Source organism: Aplidium turbinatum, chromosome 6 (genome assembly GCF_918807975.1).
Source record: "Aplidium turbinatum chromosome 6, kaAplTurb1.1, whole genome shotgun sequence".
Taxonomy (NCBI): Eukaryota; Metazoa; Chordata; class Ascidiacea; order Aplousobranchia; family Polyclinidae; genus Aplidium; species Aplidium turbinatum.
The window spans coordinates 8506632-8526734 of NC_137477.1; the positions used below are offsets into that span (position 1 = coordinate 8506632).

A 20103-nucleotide genomic window follows, 5' to 3' on the forward strand; every position below is an offset into this window, starting at 1 on the left:
TTGAACAGATGGATGCAACTCAGAAATGCCTGTTCAAATATTCGATTGTTTACTGTTTTGTCGTTGTTTTGCATAAATTTACGTTTTGAAATTAACATTGTTACTGTGTAGTAAAATGCATCAAGCTGGTTTAAAATCTGTTAAGGTACCGGTGCCTGCTAAAAAAAAATAAACTTATAAAAAGTACAATTAAAAGTATAGGCCTTGGTCTAATTTATTATGAGATCAACACAAGCTGAGCTTCAAGATTAACATTTGTTTGATATAACAAGTTGGTCCAGAGGCTCATTTGCTTGATTGTTTTTGCGCACGCGTCACCTAATTCATTAGCGCTTTACCTGCGGGAAGGCGCCTTCTCAAAGGTAGAACCATCGTTGCACTGTTTTATTTCACTCACTTTAGTTATTTGTTAATGCCTTCTGGATGGCTAAGATCTTTTGATGTTGTCGTTTGGTTTTTGTAAAGAACTATTTTTAATTCTTTAAAGAAAATCAAATAAGCTTCAAAAAGTTGTGTGTTGAAAGAAGTCTTTGAAAAGGATAGGGAGACTTATGATACAAGCTTCCTAAATTTGAAAGTCTCTTTAAGTAACCTTGAGGACGATCCAAAAGTTGGTCTTGAATTTTACTTCAACGTATCTAATTTGGAAGGCAAACACAAGGCTGTCAAATATGTAGCCAATAGAATCCAATATTAAAAAACTGTACTCCAAGGCGTTTGTTGCGTTTGTGCTTTGTTAGCGTACATTTATGTGGTAAACGCTCCAACTGCGTGCAGTCAGATTTTTTTCAGGGATGTTGCTGTGTTCCAACTAATCCATTTTTTTTAATATCACCTCAATTAGCGTTTTCAATGTACTTTATATTGTGTTAACGGTTTTAAAATTTTTCACCCTCTGGTTTGCAATAGAGTGATAGCTGCACAGGGGACTAATAGACTAGTTGTAGAACTTGTAGGCTATGCCTCTCATTGTATGAGGCAAAAATACAACAACGTTATTTGTTCACCTATGTTTAATCGTAACCATATTAGAAGATTTAATTTCAAGAATTGCTCAGTCACAGAAAAAAGTATTTGACCACAACTGGGTTAAAATGTGGTAATAAATAGCAAATCGAGTGCCGAAAGATCTTGTATCGTTTTTAGTGTAACAAAATTCATTTGTTTACGAAATAGAAAAATTACGCAGGGTTATGCTTCTACCATTACACTACTTTTACTGCTACCATTGCTACAACTTCAGCATTAACTCAAATTTCAATATTATGACTAGCAGTTATTGAATTCAGGTCTATAATTTGATATAGTCTTTCTATGCAATATTTTGGAAAACTTACGTATTTTACATCTTTCAACTTCACTGGTGAAAGCATTTTTTGCGGTGTAACAACTACGCTTTAACATCTGCTCATTTTGTAGTTATTGATTTGTGTTAATTGAATTTACTCCAACTTTCATATGTAACGATCAGAATTGAACATAAACAGCTAATAATAGAGAATCGAAAAAACAGGTTTTTGTATTTTCAGATTGACAATTTTTTTTTTGCCGAGCATGAAACAGTTTTTTCTCCCTTTTACTCAGGAATGTAAGTTATCTGGGTAGGTTTAGTTGACGTTTGCAAGTTCAAAGGTTTTTGACAAAATAGTTTTTCAGCAAGACTGGACAGTAATTGACTATAACATACTGTAGCCTAATTGAAAGATCTCAGAAGAAAAAATTTTGGCGCTTCATTGCCTCCAGCCCTCGACGAGAGAAGTGAGCCTGCTGATGGTTTTTCGACAACTTAACGGTGTAAACTATCATTATGATGTTTACCGGTATCAAAAAAGTTTCACATTGTACAGCACACTATTGAAGGTTGCCTGTAGGCCTACCTTGAATGCGTTTCGTTGAGATGCGATGGAAAAAATTTCTTAGCTAAGTACCCTGCACTGAGCCACTGCTTATAAAATTTCAACCTCTTCTATCTCATTGGGTTCGTAACTTTCAGATGACCTAAACTTAGCAAACAGAAGCGTTATAAAGGTGTATGAAGATCAGCACGCTAAGGAGGGAAATGCCCTAAATAAGTTTTGCACTTTTTAAGTGTTGAAATTGTGCTACAGTAATCCATTGCTAATGGTATTCGAAACAAATTTGCAATAACGTTTGTTGACAAGTTTAGTTTGGAACAGTTCTACTGTTCTACACATTGCTCAAAAGTCTTGAAATATTTAAGATTCTATTGCAAACGTAACCTAGGTTACTTAATTATTTGCTAACAAAACTACTCTGGAAACAAAGAAATGCCAAGTTTGCTTTAGCAAATTATAGAAATAAGGACCCAGTTTGGATAGATTGGGATAGAAAATTAAGACATCTGATACCAGGGCCGTGTTAACCTCCCCCGGCCCCGTCCGAGGGGCACGGTGCACGGCTGTTTGGGAGCACACTCATTTAGGTTTGTTGCTTTTTGACTGTTTAAAAAAGAAAAAAGCTGTTATAGAAGCTGCATGATACACTGGTCTACACAAAATTTCAGGTTTGGGTTTTGACAACTCATTTTAGCTAATTTTGGGGTGCTGAATCCGAAAATGAACTCAAATTTTCTCTATCACATCACGTTTTTGAGATATGAAATATCCCTAATTTTTGAAAAAAATCAATTTTTGTCCCCCTTCTGTTGTCAAAACAATGAATTCTGATGCAATAAACACTGTTTTACCTGCAATAATCTAGCTTTAATTAGCAAACAAGCATTCTATATTATATTCACACAAATTTGCGTTGTCTTTATTAAAATTTCATGCCTTGGAATAAAAAATAGGCATGCAAAAGAGCAACCATAATAACATCAAACGCTACATTATGCTGACGAACATGTCGATAGGACAGTGACAAGGTATTATCTGAATTATAGCCTACAGTTCACACAATATGCACACAGACATTCCAATGGAGTGCAGAAATTCTGAAGACACACACAGAAATAGCAAAGTGCCAAAATAAAGATTGACTCAAAGGGACTTGGGCAGGGCGAGTTCAGAAACAGTCAAAAAAAGAGCTTTCATAAAATATGAATTCTTCACTTATAAGCTTAAAAATGCTCTTTTGAGGGACTTTCTTTTATGAGCAGCATCTAGAATTTCTCTTTTAATACTCCAGCAATAGTTGGCCAATGACAATCCCACCGACCTTGATAACGTTCCTCCATAATTTTAATATCCTGGTGGAAACGTTCACCTTGTTCTTCACTAACTTTCCCAAGGTTTTCTGGAAACTCATCCGCATGGCTCTTCAAATAGTGAACTTTGATGCTCACCCTGCATCCCAAATCTTCAAAACTAAGCAGTAGCTCCCTTAAGAGATCTTTATAATTTTCTGCTTTTCTGTTTCCCAAAAAATTTCTCACAACAGCACCGAAAGCATTCCAAGCTCTAGCCTCGAATGGCAACATTGATTTTACAAAATTTTCATCTTTTAACAATTGCCTGATTTGTGGTCCATTGAAAATCCCAGCTCTTTTTTTCTCTTCACTGAGACCAGGAAAAGCATAACATACTTAAAACACTCTCCTTCATGATCCAAAGCTTTTACATATTGTTTCATGAGACCAAGTTTGATGTGAAGAGGAGGCAAGAGGATCTTTTTGATATCAACTAACTGATCACGTATGATATTTTTGTCTCCAGTTCTTCTCGTTTGCGATAAAATGTCACGCTTGTACCAGCTTTGAGAAGTTTCCTTTCCTGTAGCCTTGATGTCAATAACTCCGCAGATTGCTTAGGCAAATACAAATCTCTCACTAAATCATTTAATTCCATCTGATTAAACTGGGAAGGCTTGTCTGACAGATCCTCGGGTGCTGGTTGAAAAATTTCACTTTCTCCTTCACTAAACGATGCTTCTGAAAAAGAAATAGCCTCTTCGTGTAGTTCTGGAAGTGATGTAAATACTGGCAGTGGCTTTTCATCACTGTGAGGAACTGGGCGCAATTCCGAATCCAGATTTGGATATTTCAAACGATGTTTACTCTTTTTGTTATACCCTTTCACACCAACAAGACAAAAATAACAATCGTCAAAATGATTTCGTTGCTCTCGCCAAATCATGGGTATTCCAAATTTCATTTGTGAACCTTTTCCTTGCGACCAACTTCTCAGACATTCAACTCAGGTCTTGCACACTTTATGAGGAGCCCAGCTTTTGTCCTGGTCCCTCAACTTGACTTTAGAGTAAGCAAGATATGCCCTTTTTACAAACGTGGTAACATTGCATTGTTGAGACTTCAACATGAAGCATCCACAAATGTAACAAAATATATCCGGATCATTACAACATTTTCTTCTTTTGCTGGAAGCAGACATAGCTTGAGATCAAATATAACCTTTCTTTGTTAGTAGTTTTCTAAGGGCAAGTTTTTCCACAGAAACACCACTATACCAAAAACTCTAACCGACTTGAGCTCAAACTTATAAAGTATGAAAATACCTTTTCCTTCTACAAACCACTTTTCAGCTTGAACTCTGATGTTGGTCTGTACAATGTACATGTGCTTTATGAAACTTCTAAATAAATCTTCCTTACTAAGCAAGAATTTATTACTAAGTCAAATCTACTCCCACCAGCTGTCTTCCTACGATATTCCATCTGCACAGTGCACAGAGATAGCAGCTGACCCACAGATAACGCCTGAGACGCCAAGACAGGGAGTTCAAGCCAGCATGGAAAAACTCAACGCTACCAATCTCTACTATGTCCTATTACGATTATCATAACAGGAATTTTTTTTATTTTAGAGGAAATCTGAACCAATTTATGAATTTAGTGTAAAAATATCTTTATGTTTGAAAGTTTATAGCTGTCAGAAAATAATTATATTTGACATTTTACTGCACTAAAAAGGGCAAAAATTGGTCAATTTCACAAAATAATGGCAACGATAGAAAGAAAACTTGATGTGATAGAGAAAATCTGAGTTCATTTTCGGATTCAGCGCCCCAAAATTAGCCAAAATCAGTTGTCAAAACCCAAACCTGAAAAAAAAAGTTGAAATTTGTAGACCAGTGTAATTAATCAATCTAGGGGCTCACGCGTACCGCATTTAGTTCGTGCAGCGTTTTCAGTTTGTAATTTTACATTCAGGCTAACATTTAATGTGTAACTTTGTTTCAATATTTGCAAAATTTTCTCGTTTGCTTTGCTTGCTCAACCACATTTTGCTATATTCACCTAACCGCAGCGATGTTGGGTATGCATAATTTCAAAAGTGGATTAAGAGTAAAAAGCTTTTATGTCCCACAAAAAGCTAGCAAAATAATGTAATAGTTCGAAGTAAACAACACTGCTCACTGCTCCCTCAAATAGCCTATAGTTTATTAAGAATTGAATAGATCAATTTCAGTATTAATGGAAATAGGCCATAAAGTGCAATGTGCCTTGAAAATACTAGCCTACAGGTTGAGCGAAGGTGGGAACATACTAAATAGACTTTCGCACTAACCCGCTGAAGGGCTACACAATACTACGCTATATCAATTTTCAAGAAATAAATTATTGAAATCCTTTTGTGGTGGCGAATAAACTTTTTTTTTGAATGCAGTGTCCCCGGCAGTAGGCTAACATATTTTAAACCAAACCTTCTTCCAAACCTAATTTTAATTTGATAAATTTTGTTATATATAAAGTGACCTACAGTTAGCCTACACACAACATGTGCATCTTGATAAAAAAATAAAAAAACATTAGCCCTATTGCGCCAAAAATGCCTAAAAAGTGAGCAAAACGAGAATAACAAATTTACATTTGTCAAAATTTTTTGGGGGGCTATTCCTCTATCCATGTTTAGTGTTTTGAACATTAGGTTTTGCTTTGTTTATTCATCTTACAAATTATGCTTTGTTAAAATTCTGGCCTTCTTAAACCTTTTTCTAGACCTGCTACTGCATTGTCAGCATATTTGCTATTGTTTTTCTAAAAAATCTTGTAGTTATTATTTACTCTTCGTTGAAATGATGAATGTGAATTTGTTGCTTACGTTGAAAGAGTTTGCGGCTATAACCTAACGCTTTCTTGTCCATTTTAAAAGCCATCATTAAACATAAGGGCCTACTAGTGGATTTCGGAGGGGGCAAGATGGTGCTCACACGCAGGGCCGGATTTAGCTGATGGGGGCCCATCTACTGCGTTTGTAACTTACTCACACGGCCTCGTCTACTTACCCGTCTACTTACTCACACGGCCTCGTCTACTGCGTTTGTCATAGCCTACTCTAGTCTATTGGACGTGCAACAAATAAATTTTCAAATTTTCCATCAAAAATGTTACACCAAAAATGCCTGTAGGTACAACCAGCAGATCGTAACTTGATCCGCAATCTACTGTACAAAACACAATTTTTTTGTTGTTTTTTTGTCTCCATTTCACCATAATCAATAGTCTGCTAGCCAAACAAATTGCACGATCGCTGATCGCCTGAGCTGAAAACAGAAATAGTCACTGTGGGAAAAACCCTATGTAAGAACGCAAATCTCATTTTTAACAATTCATGTGAAAGCTGTGACCCAATGTGGTAGTAGACTACATGGTCGAAGGATGCTACAAAATTACAGAGAAAAAAGTTTCAAGTCTCAGCATAACAAGCACATAAAAATGAGAGTGTTTATAAGGCATCTGCAGCTAATAAGGAATGGCCAGTAATAAGGCTCACCCCCTGGCTGGATCTCCGTTGTTACAAATCTTTTAAACAAAATTGGAAGCTTTGATTGCTGCTATGGTGAATTGAGACTAACTGGTAAAGTTTCACAGCCTAAAGTTGAGAACTTTTTGAGTTACGGAAAGTTGAAGTTTGGGGGGACTGAAATTGAGTGGTTTTATTAATTTTCACATATTTTAGACTGTTCTGCAGTTAACAAACCGCTTTGACTTCCGTTTTTTTGCATTTCATGTGAAAGATATGTGCATGCAGTCTGCAGATGCAGTAAAACCAATAAATTTGAACTTTTTTCTAATTAAAGCAAGACTGATAATGATGATCAGACTAGGCTAATTTTGGTAATGAGGCCCACGGGCCCCTGGGGTAACGTTGTGCATTCCTGGTTAAGAAAGTGAGGGTTAAAGACTTGAGTGGCCTAAACAATTCTTGTTACACCATTAATCCAATTTGTTATTGCAATGGAAATATCATAATTTCAGAATCAAAATACTTTATCATCCCTACCATATCTAAAAATACCATGTTGGTTTTTAAAAAATGGAGCATGGGGCGAGGGAGGGAATAGTTGTCTCTGTGTATTTAATTATTAGTTATGTGCCTGTGTTGTCGATTAGAATTTGTTTTGTGGTGTTGTTATAGTGAAAATACACCTTTTCCATCACTTTTGGTGATAATTCAAACCGGGCCTTATTCACAACACGTGCATCTAATAAGGCCCGCTTGAGATTTTTTTTTTATTTTTTTAATATTTTACAACCCCTTTTACTTAGAAACTTGTTTCATAGATATGTTGTTTAGATAGACCCAAAGTATCTTTATTCCAAGTTTCGTTTAGAAAAATATTGAGGTTTGAAAATTAGCGGGCCTTATTAGCTGCAGGTGCCTTACTGTAAAGGAAAAACACATAGTGTGCTGTAAGCTGCTGTAAAGTAAACCTGTTCAAAAAAAACAAAAACGTCTGCAACTGCTGCACGACTGTCTTTTATAAGTCAATTTATAAAGAGAACCGTTCGAAATTATCTGAAATATTTGATTTCGAATTGCGCTGATGCTAAATTGTTGTGTTTAAAAATCAGATCACGTCTACTTCTAAAGTCCCAGCAGCATTGTCGATTCATTGGATAACACTCACTACAATATGGTGTTGTCATGCATGCAATACTTAGGTTTAGTGACGCAGTTAAAAATCCTTTACCAGCTTTGCTCTACGTATTTGCGTTACTTTTTTATATTACGTCTTTGCTATAAGACGCGGCATGTTACCCTTTGACTGTTATGTCTGCGTCATAGCGTGATGATTCAGCGACCTACGCCATTCAAACCGGAATATTCTAAATAATTTTGTCCGTCGCAATGGCTCAGTTGGATAGATGCCCGATTTTGTGCACGAAGAAACCTCAGGATCAAGCGGCTCTGGTTCGACTTTCGAGGTCTGCACTTGAGCAACGCATTTTAACAACAGTTTGTTCATTCATCTCAATCTTGGGGGTTTCAACCCCCCCTTTTGGCACGCGTGGGACGGCACGGTATTGCGAATGATGCTTTCAGTGTTTTGTGTTTTCTAATTTTCTAATCAGCACTAAATTAGTACGGTATACGATCAACCAAGAAGAAAATTGATAAATAATAAAACTGTAATAATCTTGCAAAAAAGCAATCAACCTTTGTCCCTAAAATAAAGTTTGCCTAATTTTAAACGAAACTGCATTAAAAGAGCGAGTTTTGCAAATATCAAACTCTCAAATATCTCAGCCAGGAACTAGCAACAAGAAAACATAGAGACTTAGCTTTATTTCCGAAAAATACCGAAGAAAGCATGATCTTATCCTTTTGCTATGCCACCGGACAGCACCATGTTAAGAGAATTTTCACACCCACATTTTTTGTTGAAACTGCTCTCAGAATGCACCAAATTCAAAGTAATTTTTCAAAATTTTATGGCGGAAGCCCCCCAGACCTCTCGCCGCTGGGTGTCGCCTTAGGCAAACAAGCAGTCGGGCTTCGCCCGCCGGCCGTCAAAACCCCCCCCCCTTTGAAATTCCTGGCTACGCTACTGTGAGAACCACACGGCTAGATAGTGTTTTTTTTTAAAAAGTATCTTGATTTGGGGCCCGAAGATCTCATTGATAGTCTATCGGGCTCAAATTATCCTCTCAACGGCCCTGGACGTAGGCTTCATTATCACTATTTACGAACACACAATGTAAGGGGGCCGCAAAACTACGTATGTGTGACGCAATTGCCAGAGCGGGATTAAGCATTCTTAAAAATCCAGTGCGTTGAATTTTATTGCGAGAGGGCGCTTTACGCCTACCGTGTTGCACCGTTGCACAGATTACATAGTTAACAGAATTCTAAAGCAAAACAAGAGTGGGTGACGTCAGAGAAAGTTCGCGGGAGCTACAGACGCCCGCTCATACACAGGCAGCCGTCGCATTGTCTATCTTGTCTGACAAATTTCACTTTAATCATAGAGCTTTAATGAAATTTTAGTGCCTCCCAAAATATTTTATAATAAATATAATAATTATACATAATTTTAAAATGTTTAAAAAAAACTTTATCATATTTGTAGGATTGTAGTTTGTAGCTTAGATTTTGCAAAAAAAATTATGAGGAATTATCGTAATGTTAAATTGCATTCTTAGCTTTGTAGCAGACTTAGCTTTGTCAAGTTGCATGCAGCGCTTCCGGTTATAATCTGGCTTCCACGTTGGAAGTTGTGACATTACGTACTTCTGCTCAAATATTTGCACAGCACGTGAGTGTAAGCCAAATTGGTAAACAAAACCATGTGACGAGCTGTCCAATCACAATTCAATGTGCTGGCTGCAGCAGTTCATAAAACGAAGAGTGCACTCAAGAGTTATTGTACAATTTTTACGCCTAGGAAATTTTGTGGTTTAATGTTGCGAGAATATAGGTTCATTACTTGTTTCAGTTAAAAAAAAAACTCTTTTTGTTAGTTTATTTGAAAAGTTCTTGAGTTAGCAGAAAGAATAGTTTGGTTTAGTGGAGTAGGTGGGGCGGTGGGCTATACTTAAAAAAGAGTCTGGCAATCAAAAAGTAAAATGGAGTGGAGGTAGACAATTTTATTTACTAGGCCTGTAATACTTAACTCCAAACAAGAGTCCGTAATAAAAGTCAAACCAGTGAGATCAAAACTATCACTCTATCTATCAAAACTATCAACCAGAATCACATGCTAAGAAATAGCGGTGCTCCTATAGAATCGGCCTATTGCGCCAAGACTGCCATGTCTTGTGGCTTGATAGTGTACTCTTAAATTATAATATGATTTGCAGCAGTGTCATGTCATGAATTTACTCTGACTAAACTATTTAAAATAGTTAATGATGGTTTCGCCACTTGACTTTTTCTCCCTGGAAACATGGATTCTTATGATCTCAACACTTGTACTAATTAGGTAAGTTACCATTTATAATAATTTTTTAAAGGGTAGAAATGCTTGTTGTTTTGGTGGATGCTAGAGTACTTATAACTTAAAATTATATTTTTGTATGATCTTAACATCAGCTGCTTAATGAAGCGGTGATGATGAAATGAAACCTCTTCATGATGCTGTGAATAGCATTGGTTTTATATTATACCTAAAAAAAGTAATCACATTGCTGAGGCTTTGACAAAAGCACTCTGACATGCCTGGAGGAGGAAACAAACTATCGTATATATCATTGCATTATATTTACTGTTTGCTTCATCTCATTGGTATGTGTTATTTTTTACATATTATAATTAATGATTGATATCTTAATTTTTGTGTGTTTATAAATCATATTTAATGAGTATGTTATTTTCATCATTTGTCTTGAGGTGGCAGCTGACTCGATGACCAACTGATCTTTTTGCTGTCTCCTCATCACGTGGCGCAAAACAGCTTATGGCATATCTCTTATTATTCTTATGTTTGTGTTGTATGACAAATAAACTGATTCTGAATGGCTTGTTTGCCTTTCCATCCACTTGCTAAACAAACCATGAAGCTAAACCTTTACCAGTCAGGCACTAACTAGGATGTAGTAAGACATTAACAAATTCAGTTTATGTCAATGCAGTAAGTATGTTTTACAGATTGTACATTCATAAGAAATGGCAGGTTTTGAAGAACTGCAACATTCCTTGTAAGATTCCTTCAATTTTGGGCCTTGGTACAATGGGAAGTTTTTTTAAAGACCCAAACAAGGTAACAAGATTAAAGTTGTCTTTACTTCTTGTACACTGGTTTAACTTTATATAGCTGCAGCAATTCATGTAATTTTCTCATAAAGCAATTCTATTACAATTTTGCTAATACTCCATGTTTAACATTTGGTAACTTGTAGATGACCAGTATTTTAATAGGAAATTATATGAATTTTTAACAAACTTGGATTTAAAATGTTATTTTTTAGTTTTTTAATGATGATCTAGTATGGAAGAAGAAACTTGGTTATGTGTATGGGTAAGTTTACTATACTTTGTTGGCTGCTGGTTTCATTTAATAGAACAAAAAAAAATTACAATATGCAACCAGCACATCAATGAACACGCAAACATGGTAAAACATTGAGCTTAAAATGTGCATGGATGTTATCTATATCTATTATTATATTGACTAATGCCCCAATAGCTGAGTTGGTTAGCGTGTGATTTCGTGAACGAAGAAGCTTCATGATCAAGCGGCGCTTGTTCGATTCTCTGGGTGTGAGCTTGAGCAGCATATGTTAAAAACTACTCTTCATTCAGTGACATCTAATGGATGGAATAATTCCCCAGCAATGACACTTTAACAATCAGAAACTTCACTCTGGAATTATTATCTGAGTGATCATAACATTTGATATTAATGCATACATTGCCATATCATGTTTTCAACATATAGTCATTCAACATCTGGCCCACTGCAGTTATGATATGTGGTATATGTACGAAGTACAGCAGCAGTTAACAATTTAATTTGTTACAAAATAGTTATGCTTCACAAGAGTTGACTTGCCAGCTCATCTCAACCAGTCACATGGACTATGTGCCTGCTACATTATTTTGTTATATGTACAGTGTACACTGTACAGGTCATTTTGTCACAACTGTACAATGTACATATCGATTCATTGTGCATATATTTCAATGTGAAGCCAATGATCTATCAATGATAATAATCATCTAGGTCATACATTTGGCTGCAACCACGAATCATCATCAGTGACCCTAATATTCTTAAGCAAGTTTTGATCAAAGAAGCTTCCACTTTTAGAGACAGACAAGTGAGTAAGATGATATCTTTGCAAGTTACCATGAAGCAGTGTATCTACTGTATGTATGCTGTTCTCTGTTTAATGCACATTTGTCGTTATTTGTTTGTTAGTGTTTCTTGCACGTAATGCTGAGTTATTGGTTTAACTAAGAATTGTTGCTTTGCACGACATAGAAAGATGAGGAGGGAATTGAATACTAGACGTTGTTTCAATGTTGACTTTACTGTTGTGGAAAGTTCAAGAAGAACAAAATTTTTCAATTCTTGATTGAACATTTTGTGCACCATAGCAATATACCTTTTTCATCCACCATGTGCGCATTTATGTTTTAAAGTCTTATTTCAAGCGTTATTTGTTCCAAGCATACCCATTTCCCATCGCCATGTTTAACAAAGCATTAGTAAAGCAAAAACACAAATTCTTGCGTACAATGAACCCAAACTTTATATTTTATTATGCAAAATTTTAGTACAGGTAGTGGCTTTCTCAGCTAACATATTGTTTAGTTGTATAATGTATATATTGCTTTGGCTTACTAAGGAACAATACATTCCACACAATGTCATTTGGTTCTACGAATTTTTTAATTCATTAAGATATGTCGTTATGTATAATCTAAAAGAAATGATGCAATAATGTTATTTGTAATTTGATGGGGTCATTTTTTTTCTATTGAACTATTTTTTAAAGTTTTTTAGGTTATTTAAATAAACAAATCAGTTCTTTATTGTTAGACGATTTTAACCAAAGTAAATGGAAAGGAAATGAATACAATGTTAACTGCAGTCAGTGGTGATCAATGGAAAAGAATAAGGTAATTGAGCATAATTAAAAGACATGTCCAATGTCCATTTTTGCAGGTGAATTCTGTCAAACACGTAAACATACTATTGTGTTGAACTGCATACGGTACACCCAAACCATTTTTAAATGCATTGTCGTAACACAATCCTTTCACTTGCAAACTAAATATAAACTACCAGTGAAACCGCATATTAATTTCTAGATGAAAACATCCATGTTTCGTGTCTTGTATTTCATTTTCTTATATGTCATGTCTGGTATTTCATGACACAAGAGGATATGGAAAAAAGGATTTGATGCACAATCCCACAGGAATATCTCTACAGTACCACAATAAATACCAATCTTCATAGGCTTGTCGACAGTGGACTAATCACGTCATGAAACACACTTAAAAAGTGAATGCTCATGAAAAAGGATGGGATCTTTCGTTGGAGGAGCCCATTGCTTAAAAGAATGGTATCTTTCGTTGGAGGAGCCCATTGCTTGAAAGATTGTTTATCTACTTTTCACGAAATTATTTTTCCCTTACAGAAACACGCTTTCTCCGACTTTTTCAACTTCAAAGCTGAAGGAAATGATCGGGATCATCGAGCAATGCACTGACAAGATGGTCGATAATTTTTATAAAATTTCCAACCAAGACAATGGACAGTTTGACACAAAAGAGTAAGTTTTTGTGCGACATATTTTTGCAACTTATAGATACAAATGTGCATGGGAGTATGAGTATACTCTTTCCCTGTATCTTGAACTTCCACTAGTATGGAAAATACTCTGAGCTATGATTCTATTATGACAGTTGGTCAAAGTGCGGATTAGGCAGGGAACTTATGAAACAGGTAACAACATTTTTGGTCTGTCTATAAAAAATACTTTTGCAAAAGACCTTGTCATGTAACCACTCGTGTGTAATGTGCATCTGTATGTGTTTATTTTTCAGTGTCTTTGGCAAACTCTCCATGGATACTCTTTGTGCTGCAGCATTTAGTGCGAATGTACATGCTCAGGTAGGTCTCTTTGATAACTCTATCCACGTAGCTCAATTTTGCAATTAAGCATTTTCTACATGTCCAGTGTCCACCTTTCACAAGGACGTACTGCTGTTGGAAATCTTCCTCCTAATTTGGTGACATTTTTGAAATGTATATAGCTTTAATGCATGGTAATGTTGATTCCCAGGAGGAAGAATCAGAACTGCTGAAGAAGAGCAAGTTGTTTTTTCAGGGATCTTTTTTCAAGAATCCTTTTATCCTCGTCTTCAGTAAGTTAAGTTTGCATATCACCTACACTTTGCAAAGTCTACAGCATTATCTTTAACCATTGGTTAACTTTCTGACCAATCAAATGTACGTTAAACAGTATTTTGAAATCACTCTTTTTCACTTTAAAGTTGAATACATGTTCGCATTGTTTCGACAGTGACGCCACTTAAAATTTTATTTTTCTATGGTTATTTCATTTTATTAACCAAAGCCTTTTATTCTCAGTGCTTTTTCCCAGCATGGAATTGCTTGCGTCCAAATTCAACTATTCCATATTTCCCACGGCAATGGTAAACTACTACAAGCAACTTGTCGAGGTTCTAATAAAAAGGAAAGCCAAGACAGATGAAAAACTGGTACGTGGTTTACTACAGTGCCTTAACACAGCACCACTTTGCCCAGTTATCGATTAGACAAACCTAATAAAACATGAGCACCATACTATAGTCAGACTATAACTCATAAATTTTGGGCAAAGTTGTGTCGTTTTACGATCTTTGTTGGTTAATTGGGTTGATGAATACTTTACAGCAGGGCTACTCAACTGGCGGACCGCGGTCCGAATCCGAACCTTTTGGGTGTTGAAGGTGGACCTCGGGCTTCTAGAAGAATAACCTCATTGCCACATTTTAGGGCATCTTTAAACAGATTTTCATTAGGAAAAAGCAATTTTTTTTGATTATCCAAGAAACTGGGGGCTTCGCCCCCAGACCCTCAACGCTTCCTCTGATGTGCGATCCACACAGCTACACTACAAAGAAACACCATACATTTTTTTCTTTTTTATTCCTTTGTTTGTGTCAGACAAAAATCCAAGTCGTGTTACATACTACCTGCAAAGTGTTTCGGTGCTCGTAGGCTACTGGTTGTTTAATTTTCGTGGTTACATATGAAATATTCACCGGACCGCAAAAATATTCAACTTGTCAAAATGGACCTTCGCTAACATTAGTTGAGTAGCTCTGCTTTACAGAGTAATGAGTTCAATTTAATTTCTGTGAATTGTACTGTACAGCTGCGGTAATTAATGATGATTTTTTATTTTACCTACGTTTCGTGTACTGTGTTAATTTACATCCTCAGATGAAATACTATAGTTCAAAATTTATTTGAATTATTAAATTATATTTGTCAAAACGAATGTGTTACTCTAGTAGGTACTGCTGTATCGGAATGAAAACATGTTTCTTGAGCAGATCTTGCTTATATTTGAGGAATCGCATTGACACGAAGTGGGAAAGGTCATTGAATCATTTGATCTCCTCATATACATCAGTGCCACTTGTAATTTCCCTCATTCAATCGTAGTTTAAAAAAGTGGTTCAGGAGTTTTGATGTTATCTCACAGATTTTACTCACTTTTTCTTTACATTAGTCCCTTCACGACTCACGAGTAGTTGACAGTTTCTTTGTCTAATGCTGTTTAAGTCATCTTATGAACCGGTAACTTTTTTGTAACTTGTGATTGCCATCGTTCTAGCATGTGAATTGCCATTATTGGTAAAGATGTTACATTTATGTTCTTCGCAGAGAGTTGACATCATGCAGCAAATGTTGAAAAACGAAATTAGTGAGAATACCGTCAAAACAGGAGCTACTAAAGGTAGGTTTACAATAACACTCCCCCGGATATCATAACCGGTGAGACCTCGTCTTTCTAATTGTGAGTTCATCATCATCATTTTGTTCCTTCCTCGTATGGAGGGTTGGATACAATGCGCCATTGTTCTCGACCATGAGCTGTGCGTACTGCACTATCATAAGTTAATTTTGTCCATTTTGTGATGTTTGTTGTCCAAATCATTCTTGGTCTGCCTTTATTTCTTTTACCGTTTATCGTGAGTTACATCACCTATTTACACGGGTATTCTTGATCTTCCGGAATGGCCCGTTTCGGTGAGTCGGATTCGGTGAGTCCGATTCGGTGAGTCCGATCCCTTAACGGGGAATTTTTTCAATTTTTTTTTTAAATTATCGGGTACCGTAGCCTAATTAATTTGTCATTGCCGTTTTAGGGTTAGGGGTTAGGGTTAGAAGTTAGGAACTCACCGAATCGGACTCACCGAATCGGACTCACCGAATAGTAGCAGACCCTTGATCTTCGGCTCTGATATTCAGTGGAACTGTAAAGGCTTAAATCATCTTGTCGCGTTGTTTATTGTTCGGTTATGTAGCCAAGTTGTAATCGATGCTCGAATGGATGTCGGTTCTTATCCCACCTTGAGTACATGTTTTTTTTTTTGGTAAGACACTTAATGCGATGCTTGAAGGAAGACACGAAAATTGACTTTCATGCCTTCCCTTTCAATAGACGAGAAATAATTTTTAATCACCAGACACAAGTTTTGGAGATACGGCTAAAATACGTTTATCAGTGGAAATACGATTTTAAAACAATTTCTAGTCCAATCGTTCGAAAGCATTTCGAGAAACTGTAATCCAGGGTTTCCTTCGTATTTTGGAAAAACATTGCAAAATGAATTGCACCGACATCGGATTGTTCAGAACCAAGTCACTTTACAAAACTGTACTGCTGGATTTTTAGGCCGCATTAATGAGGTCCCAGATGGCAAAATCTGTCTTTTTTACATTGATTCAACATCTTTAGACGTTGAGTCAATGTAAAAAGGACTGATTTTGTTTCCTGGGGTGCAGGAAATGTTTTGAATGTTGGGTGGAAAGAAACCGGGTAGCAAACACAAGGATTTCGGCATTGTTTTGCTAAGAAATGCTATTTTTTAGGTTTAACAAGGACAGAAATAATTGGGAATTCCATCCTGATGATCATTGCTGGATACGAAACGACAGCGAATACTTTGATATTCTTGACATATTGCCTCGCTACGTCCAAAGAAGTGCAGAAGAAATTGAGACAAGAAATTGAAGATGCAACAGAAAATGACGTAAAATATTTTATTTTGGCAATAGATGCACAGTAGCAATGGTGTTGCTGCTTCAATATTTGACTCTTGCAATATTACGTTTGTAAAGCGTGTTTAAATGCTTCATATATTTTGAATGACCATTACTGACAAACAAAGGGTGGTTGACTCAGGGCCAAACTTCAAATGCACCAAAATGATAAGGTCAAATTTACAAAAGTAGGCAAATTATATAGTTGGTTTCTTCAAAATAAAGCGGTGTAATATATAAGAAAAGCAAACAGAAGGGATGCTGCTGTTGAAGGATTGCTATAAAATCAAAGCTGCTGAATAATATCATGTTGCTCTATACCATCTGTCACTCTTTTGAGTGTCTCTGATGGTGTGGTGGGATGTGTTCATTCACCAACAATCGTGAGAAGACAACCTGTAGTTGTGATTAAAGTTTTGTAAGTCGATTTTATTTCCTTCCGAACAGAACCCTCTCACGTACGAGGTTGTAAACGCCATGAAGTACTTGGACATGTGCCTCAAAGAATCGCAAAGACTTTACCCTCCTGTGCCGAGGTGGGTTCCATTACTGATTGTGAGATCTTTAAAGTTCAAACTCAATTGTACTATTTTCGTTTATGGACCGTGTGTACATTGCACGCTCATACTGAGTCAACATGTATTCGGCTTCATGGTAGTAGTTCCCACACAGGTAGATGTTTACGGTTCTGGCTGAAGCCTTGTCACAGTTGTGATTGGAATTATTATGTTTCCGTGTATTTACGTGTTAGTAGCCAGCATTTGAACTTTTTATAGTTTTTTGTTATATAAATTGTACGTATAATAACATAATCACAGGCTTTCTCGATATACTGACAAAGACATCACAGTGAGTGGGATCAAGATCCCAGCTGGAACCCATGTGGATGTTCCTGTGTACGGGATGGCTCATGATGAGGAGTATTGGGATGAACCATGGGAGTACAAACCAGAGAGGTACTGAAGTAGCAGTCATGTTACTGTGTTTGCATGCTTAAATATTACTTTCGCTTTCTTATCCATACGAATCTGTCTTTTTCTTTCAATTTTGCTTCAAAGAAGCGTAATCTTCATCCGGAAATATCAGGGCTAATGTTATTTTTGTTAAAATCCAATAAAGGTTTTTTAAAGACGGTGTTCGCTTGACTTAAATGACTATAAAAAGAAACATGTCACTTATTTAGTATCGCTGCAGTTTGAAATTTTCTGAATTGTGTTGGTTCTGAACTCACATCTCTTGTGAACGCGATAATTGCCAAGAATTACTCTGTAGAACGGTAAATTTTTCTTCATACTCTGCGCCAGCTGCATTTATTACTTGTCATAGACTAGAAATTCAGATTTCACGATTTACATTTTCCCAACAGTTCAGCTTTTAAAAATCAGGTTTAACGAAACCATACATTATCGTAACCAACAACGGACCTTTAAATGCCGTACCGAAATACAGTAATCACTTTCGATTTCAGATTTGCGGACATGAGCAAGATTGATCCAATGGTTTTCCAACCATTCGGTTCCGGTCCACGTAATTGCATTGGACAGAGATTTGCAATCATTGAAGTGAAAATGACGATTTGTAAACTTTTGCAGCATTTCTACCTCGATACGTGTGAGGACACCCCTGTAAGTTGAACCACATTATCTCATGATACTTGAGCGAAATTTGGTACTTGCTGCTTTTTGTTTAACTCTTTCTGGTGCTGCACAGTATTTTTATCTCCTTTATGTTACATCAGGGGTTCCCAAACTTTCTGTTCATCGGTACCCTTTGGTCAGTTTATAGATTCGCTCGTGTACCTCCAAAATTTTCTCATATTTTTGGCTTTAGAAAGTTTAGATATTGCAACAAATTAACAGTAGAGCTGCATTAGAAGACTGCATACATGATATTTTGTACCAATCAAAGCACACAAACTTATTCATAACAATGTAATCCAAAGTTAAACAAACACTACAATCAATCAAACAAACAATATATCGGCTGAATAAGCCCAGCAATCCTAGCTAATGTAATGGATGAGATTAGAAGTTATGGAAAGAATATCCTTATACTTAATCTAATGTACCCATTGAAAAGTCGAAATGTACCCCTAGGGGTACATGTACCCCAGTTTGGGAACCCCTGTCTTACATTCATAAAAATAAGACAGTCAATATCTTATTGTGTTGTCTATTTGTTGTAGGTCCCCCCACTTGAAATTGCCTTCAAGGGGAGCATGCAACCAGAAAAACCGGTATTTTTGAAGGTTACTCCTCGCATTGCTCGACAAAGTTCGGATATATCTTAAGATTGCATAACTCCGAAAGCATCCATGTTTTTAAGCTCTTATTTCCGTCAAAATTTTGGATCTTATTTCGCACAAATTTCTTGTACAAACTTTAAAAACTATCGTGAAATAACGACTTTTACCAATAATAAAACGACTTTATGCACTGCAGTATATTCTGCACTCTACACGTTTGTTGCACTATTTGCCAACATCTCTCCTGTGAAATCGTTTACCTGAAGAGCAACAATATGGAGTGTACCGAAGAGTGTTCAGTACGGAGTAACCTAACCTCGGTTGCTGTGTAAGCACTTGTATGTTTTGAATGTTGTTATAATTATAATAATGTGCAGGCCTCGAAATTCACGGCGGACACGGCGGTCATGTCCGCCGTCAGTTTCACTTATAAAGCGCTTTATCCATCGTAGATATGCGTTGCTGCTCAGCGCTTTACGAAGCAGACAGTGTCAGTGCAGCCGCATTAGTACCTTATTACCCGAATCCATCGCTGAGTGCCCAGCTGGAATACGATTCAGTACCATTTTTAAAAAGTTTTTGATATGGCCCGACAGGGTATCGAACTCATGCCTACCGATTCAGAGAGAGACACACATATCAGTTTATAAATTTACTTTATACTACCCCGCTTGATGTACGCATTTCTATAAAGTAACAATACATGCCGTCTGTGTGTTTTAAACTGCGGCACTCGACTGCCGAGAAACATATCCATCCCTAGTGGTTTTCAGCATCCATTTGTAAAACAAGTGCACAACTGAAAACGTTTCGTCAAATCAATGCCAATGTTTTGACCATCTCAATTTCTGTCGAAACTTTTGATCCGGCAATTGCAGTTATTTTGTTGCATTATGTTGTGAAATCTGAATGATTGAATGTAAC

General features: G+C 36.5%; 1 protein-coding gene across 1 annotated transcript; it reads left to right on the forward strand.

The window, feature by feature from the left end:
• Nucleotides 1–10000: 10000 nt before the first annotated feature.
• On the forward strand, nt 10001–19248 carry LOC145771558 (cytochrome P450 3A9-like). The gene is made up of 15 exons (XM_082583260.1): nt 10001–10124; nt 10790–10901; nt 11110–11159; nt 11865–11961; nt 12687–12766; nt 13291–13425; nt 13700–13766; nt 13939–14020; nt 14247–14377; nt 15552–15624; nt 16764–16924; nt 17382–17470; nt 17753–17890; nt 18403–18559; nt 19120–19248. Exons 1-15 carry the CDS (start codon nt 10051–10053, stop codon nt 19222–19224), a joined length of 1551 nt encoding a protein of 516 aa, XP_082439386.1. The 5' UTR covers nt 10001–10050; the 3' UTR covers nt 19225–19248.
• Nucleotides 19249–20103: the final 855 nt, after the last annotated feature.

What these genes read in the sequence shown, in the direction of transcription:
- LOC145771558 (XM_082583260.1), top strand. Translation starts at nt 10,051, where the DNA reads ATGATGGTTTCGCCACTTGACTTTTTCTCCCTGGAAACATGGATTCTT. An exon ending in CCACTTTTAGAGACAGACAA is followed by an intron (nt 11,962 to 12,686) that starts GTGAGTAAGATG and finishes CTTTATTGTTAG; the next exon opens with ACGATTTTAACCAAAGTAAA. An exon ending in GTGCGAATGTACATGCTCAG is followed by an intron (nt 13,767 to 13,938) that starts GTAGGTCTCTTT and finishes GTTGATTCCCAG; the next exon opens with GAGGAAGAATCAGAACTGCT.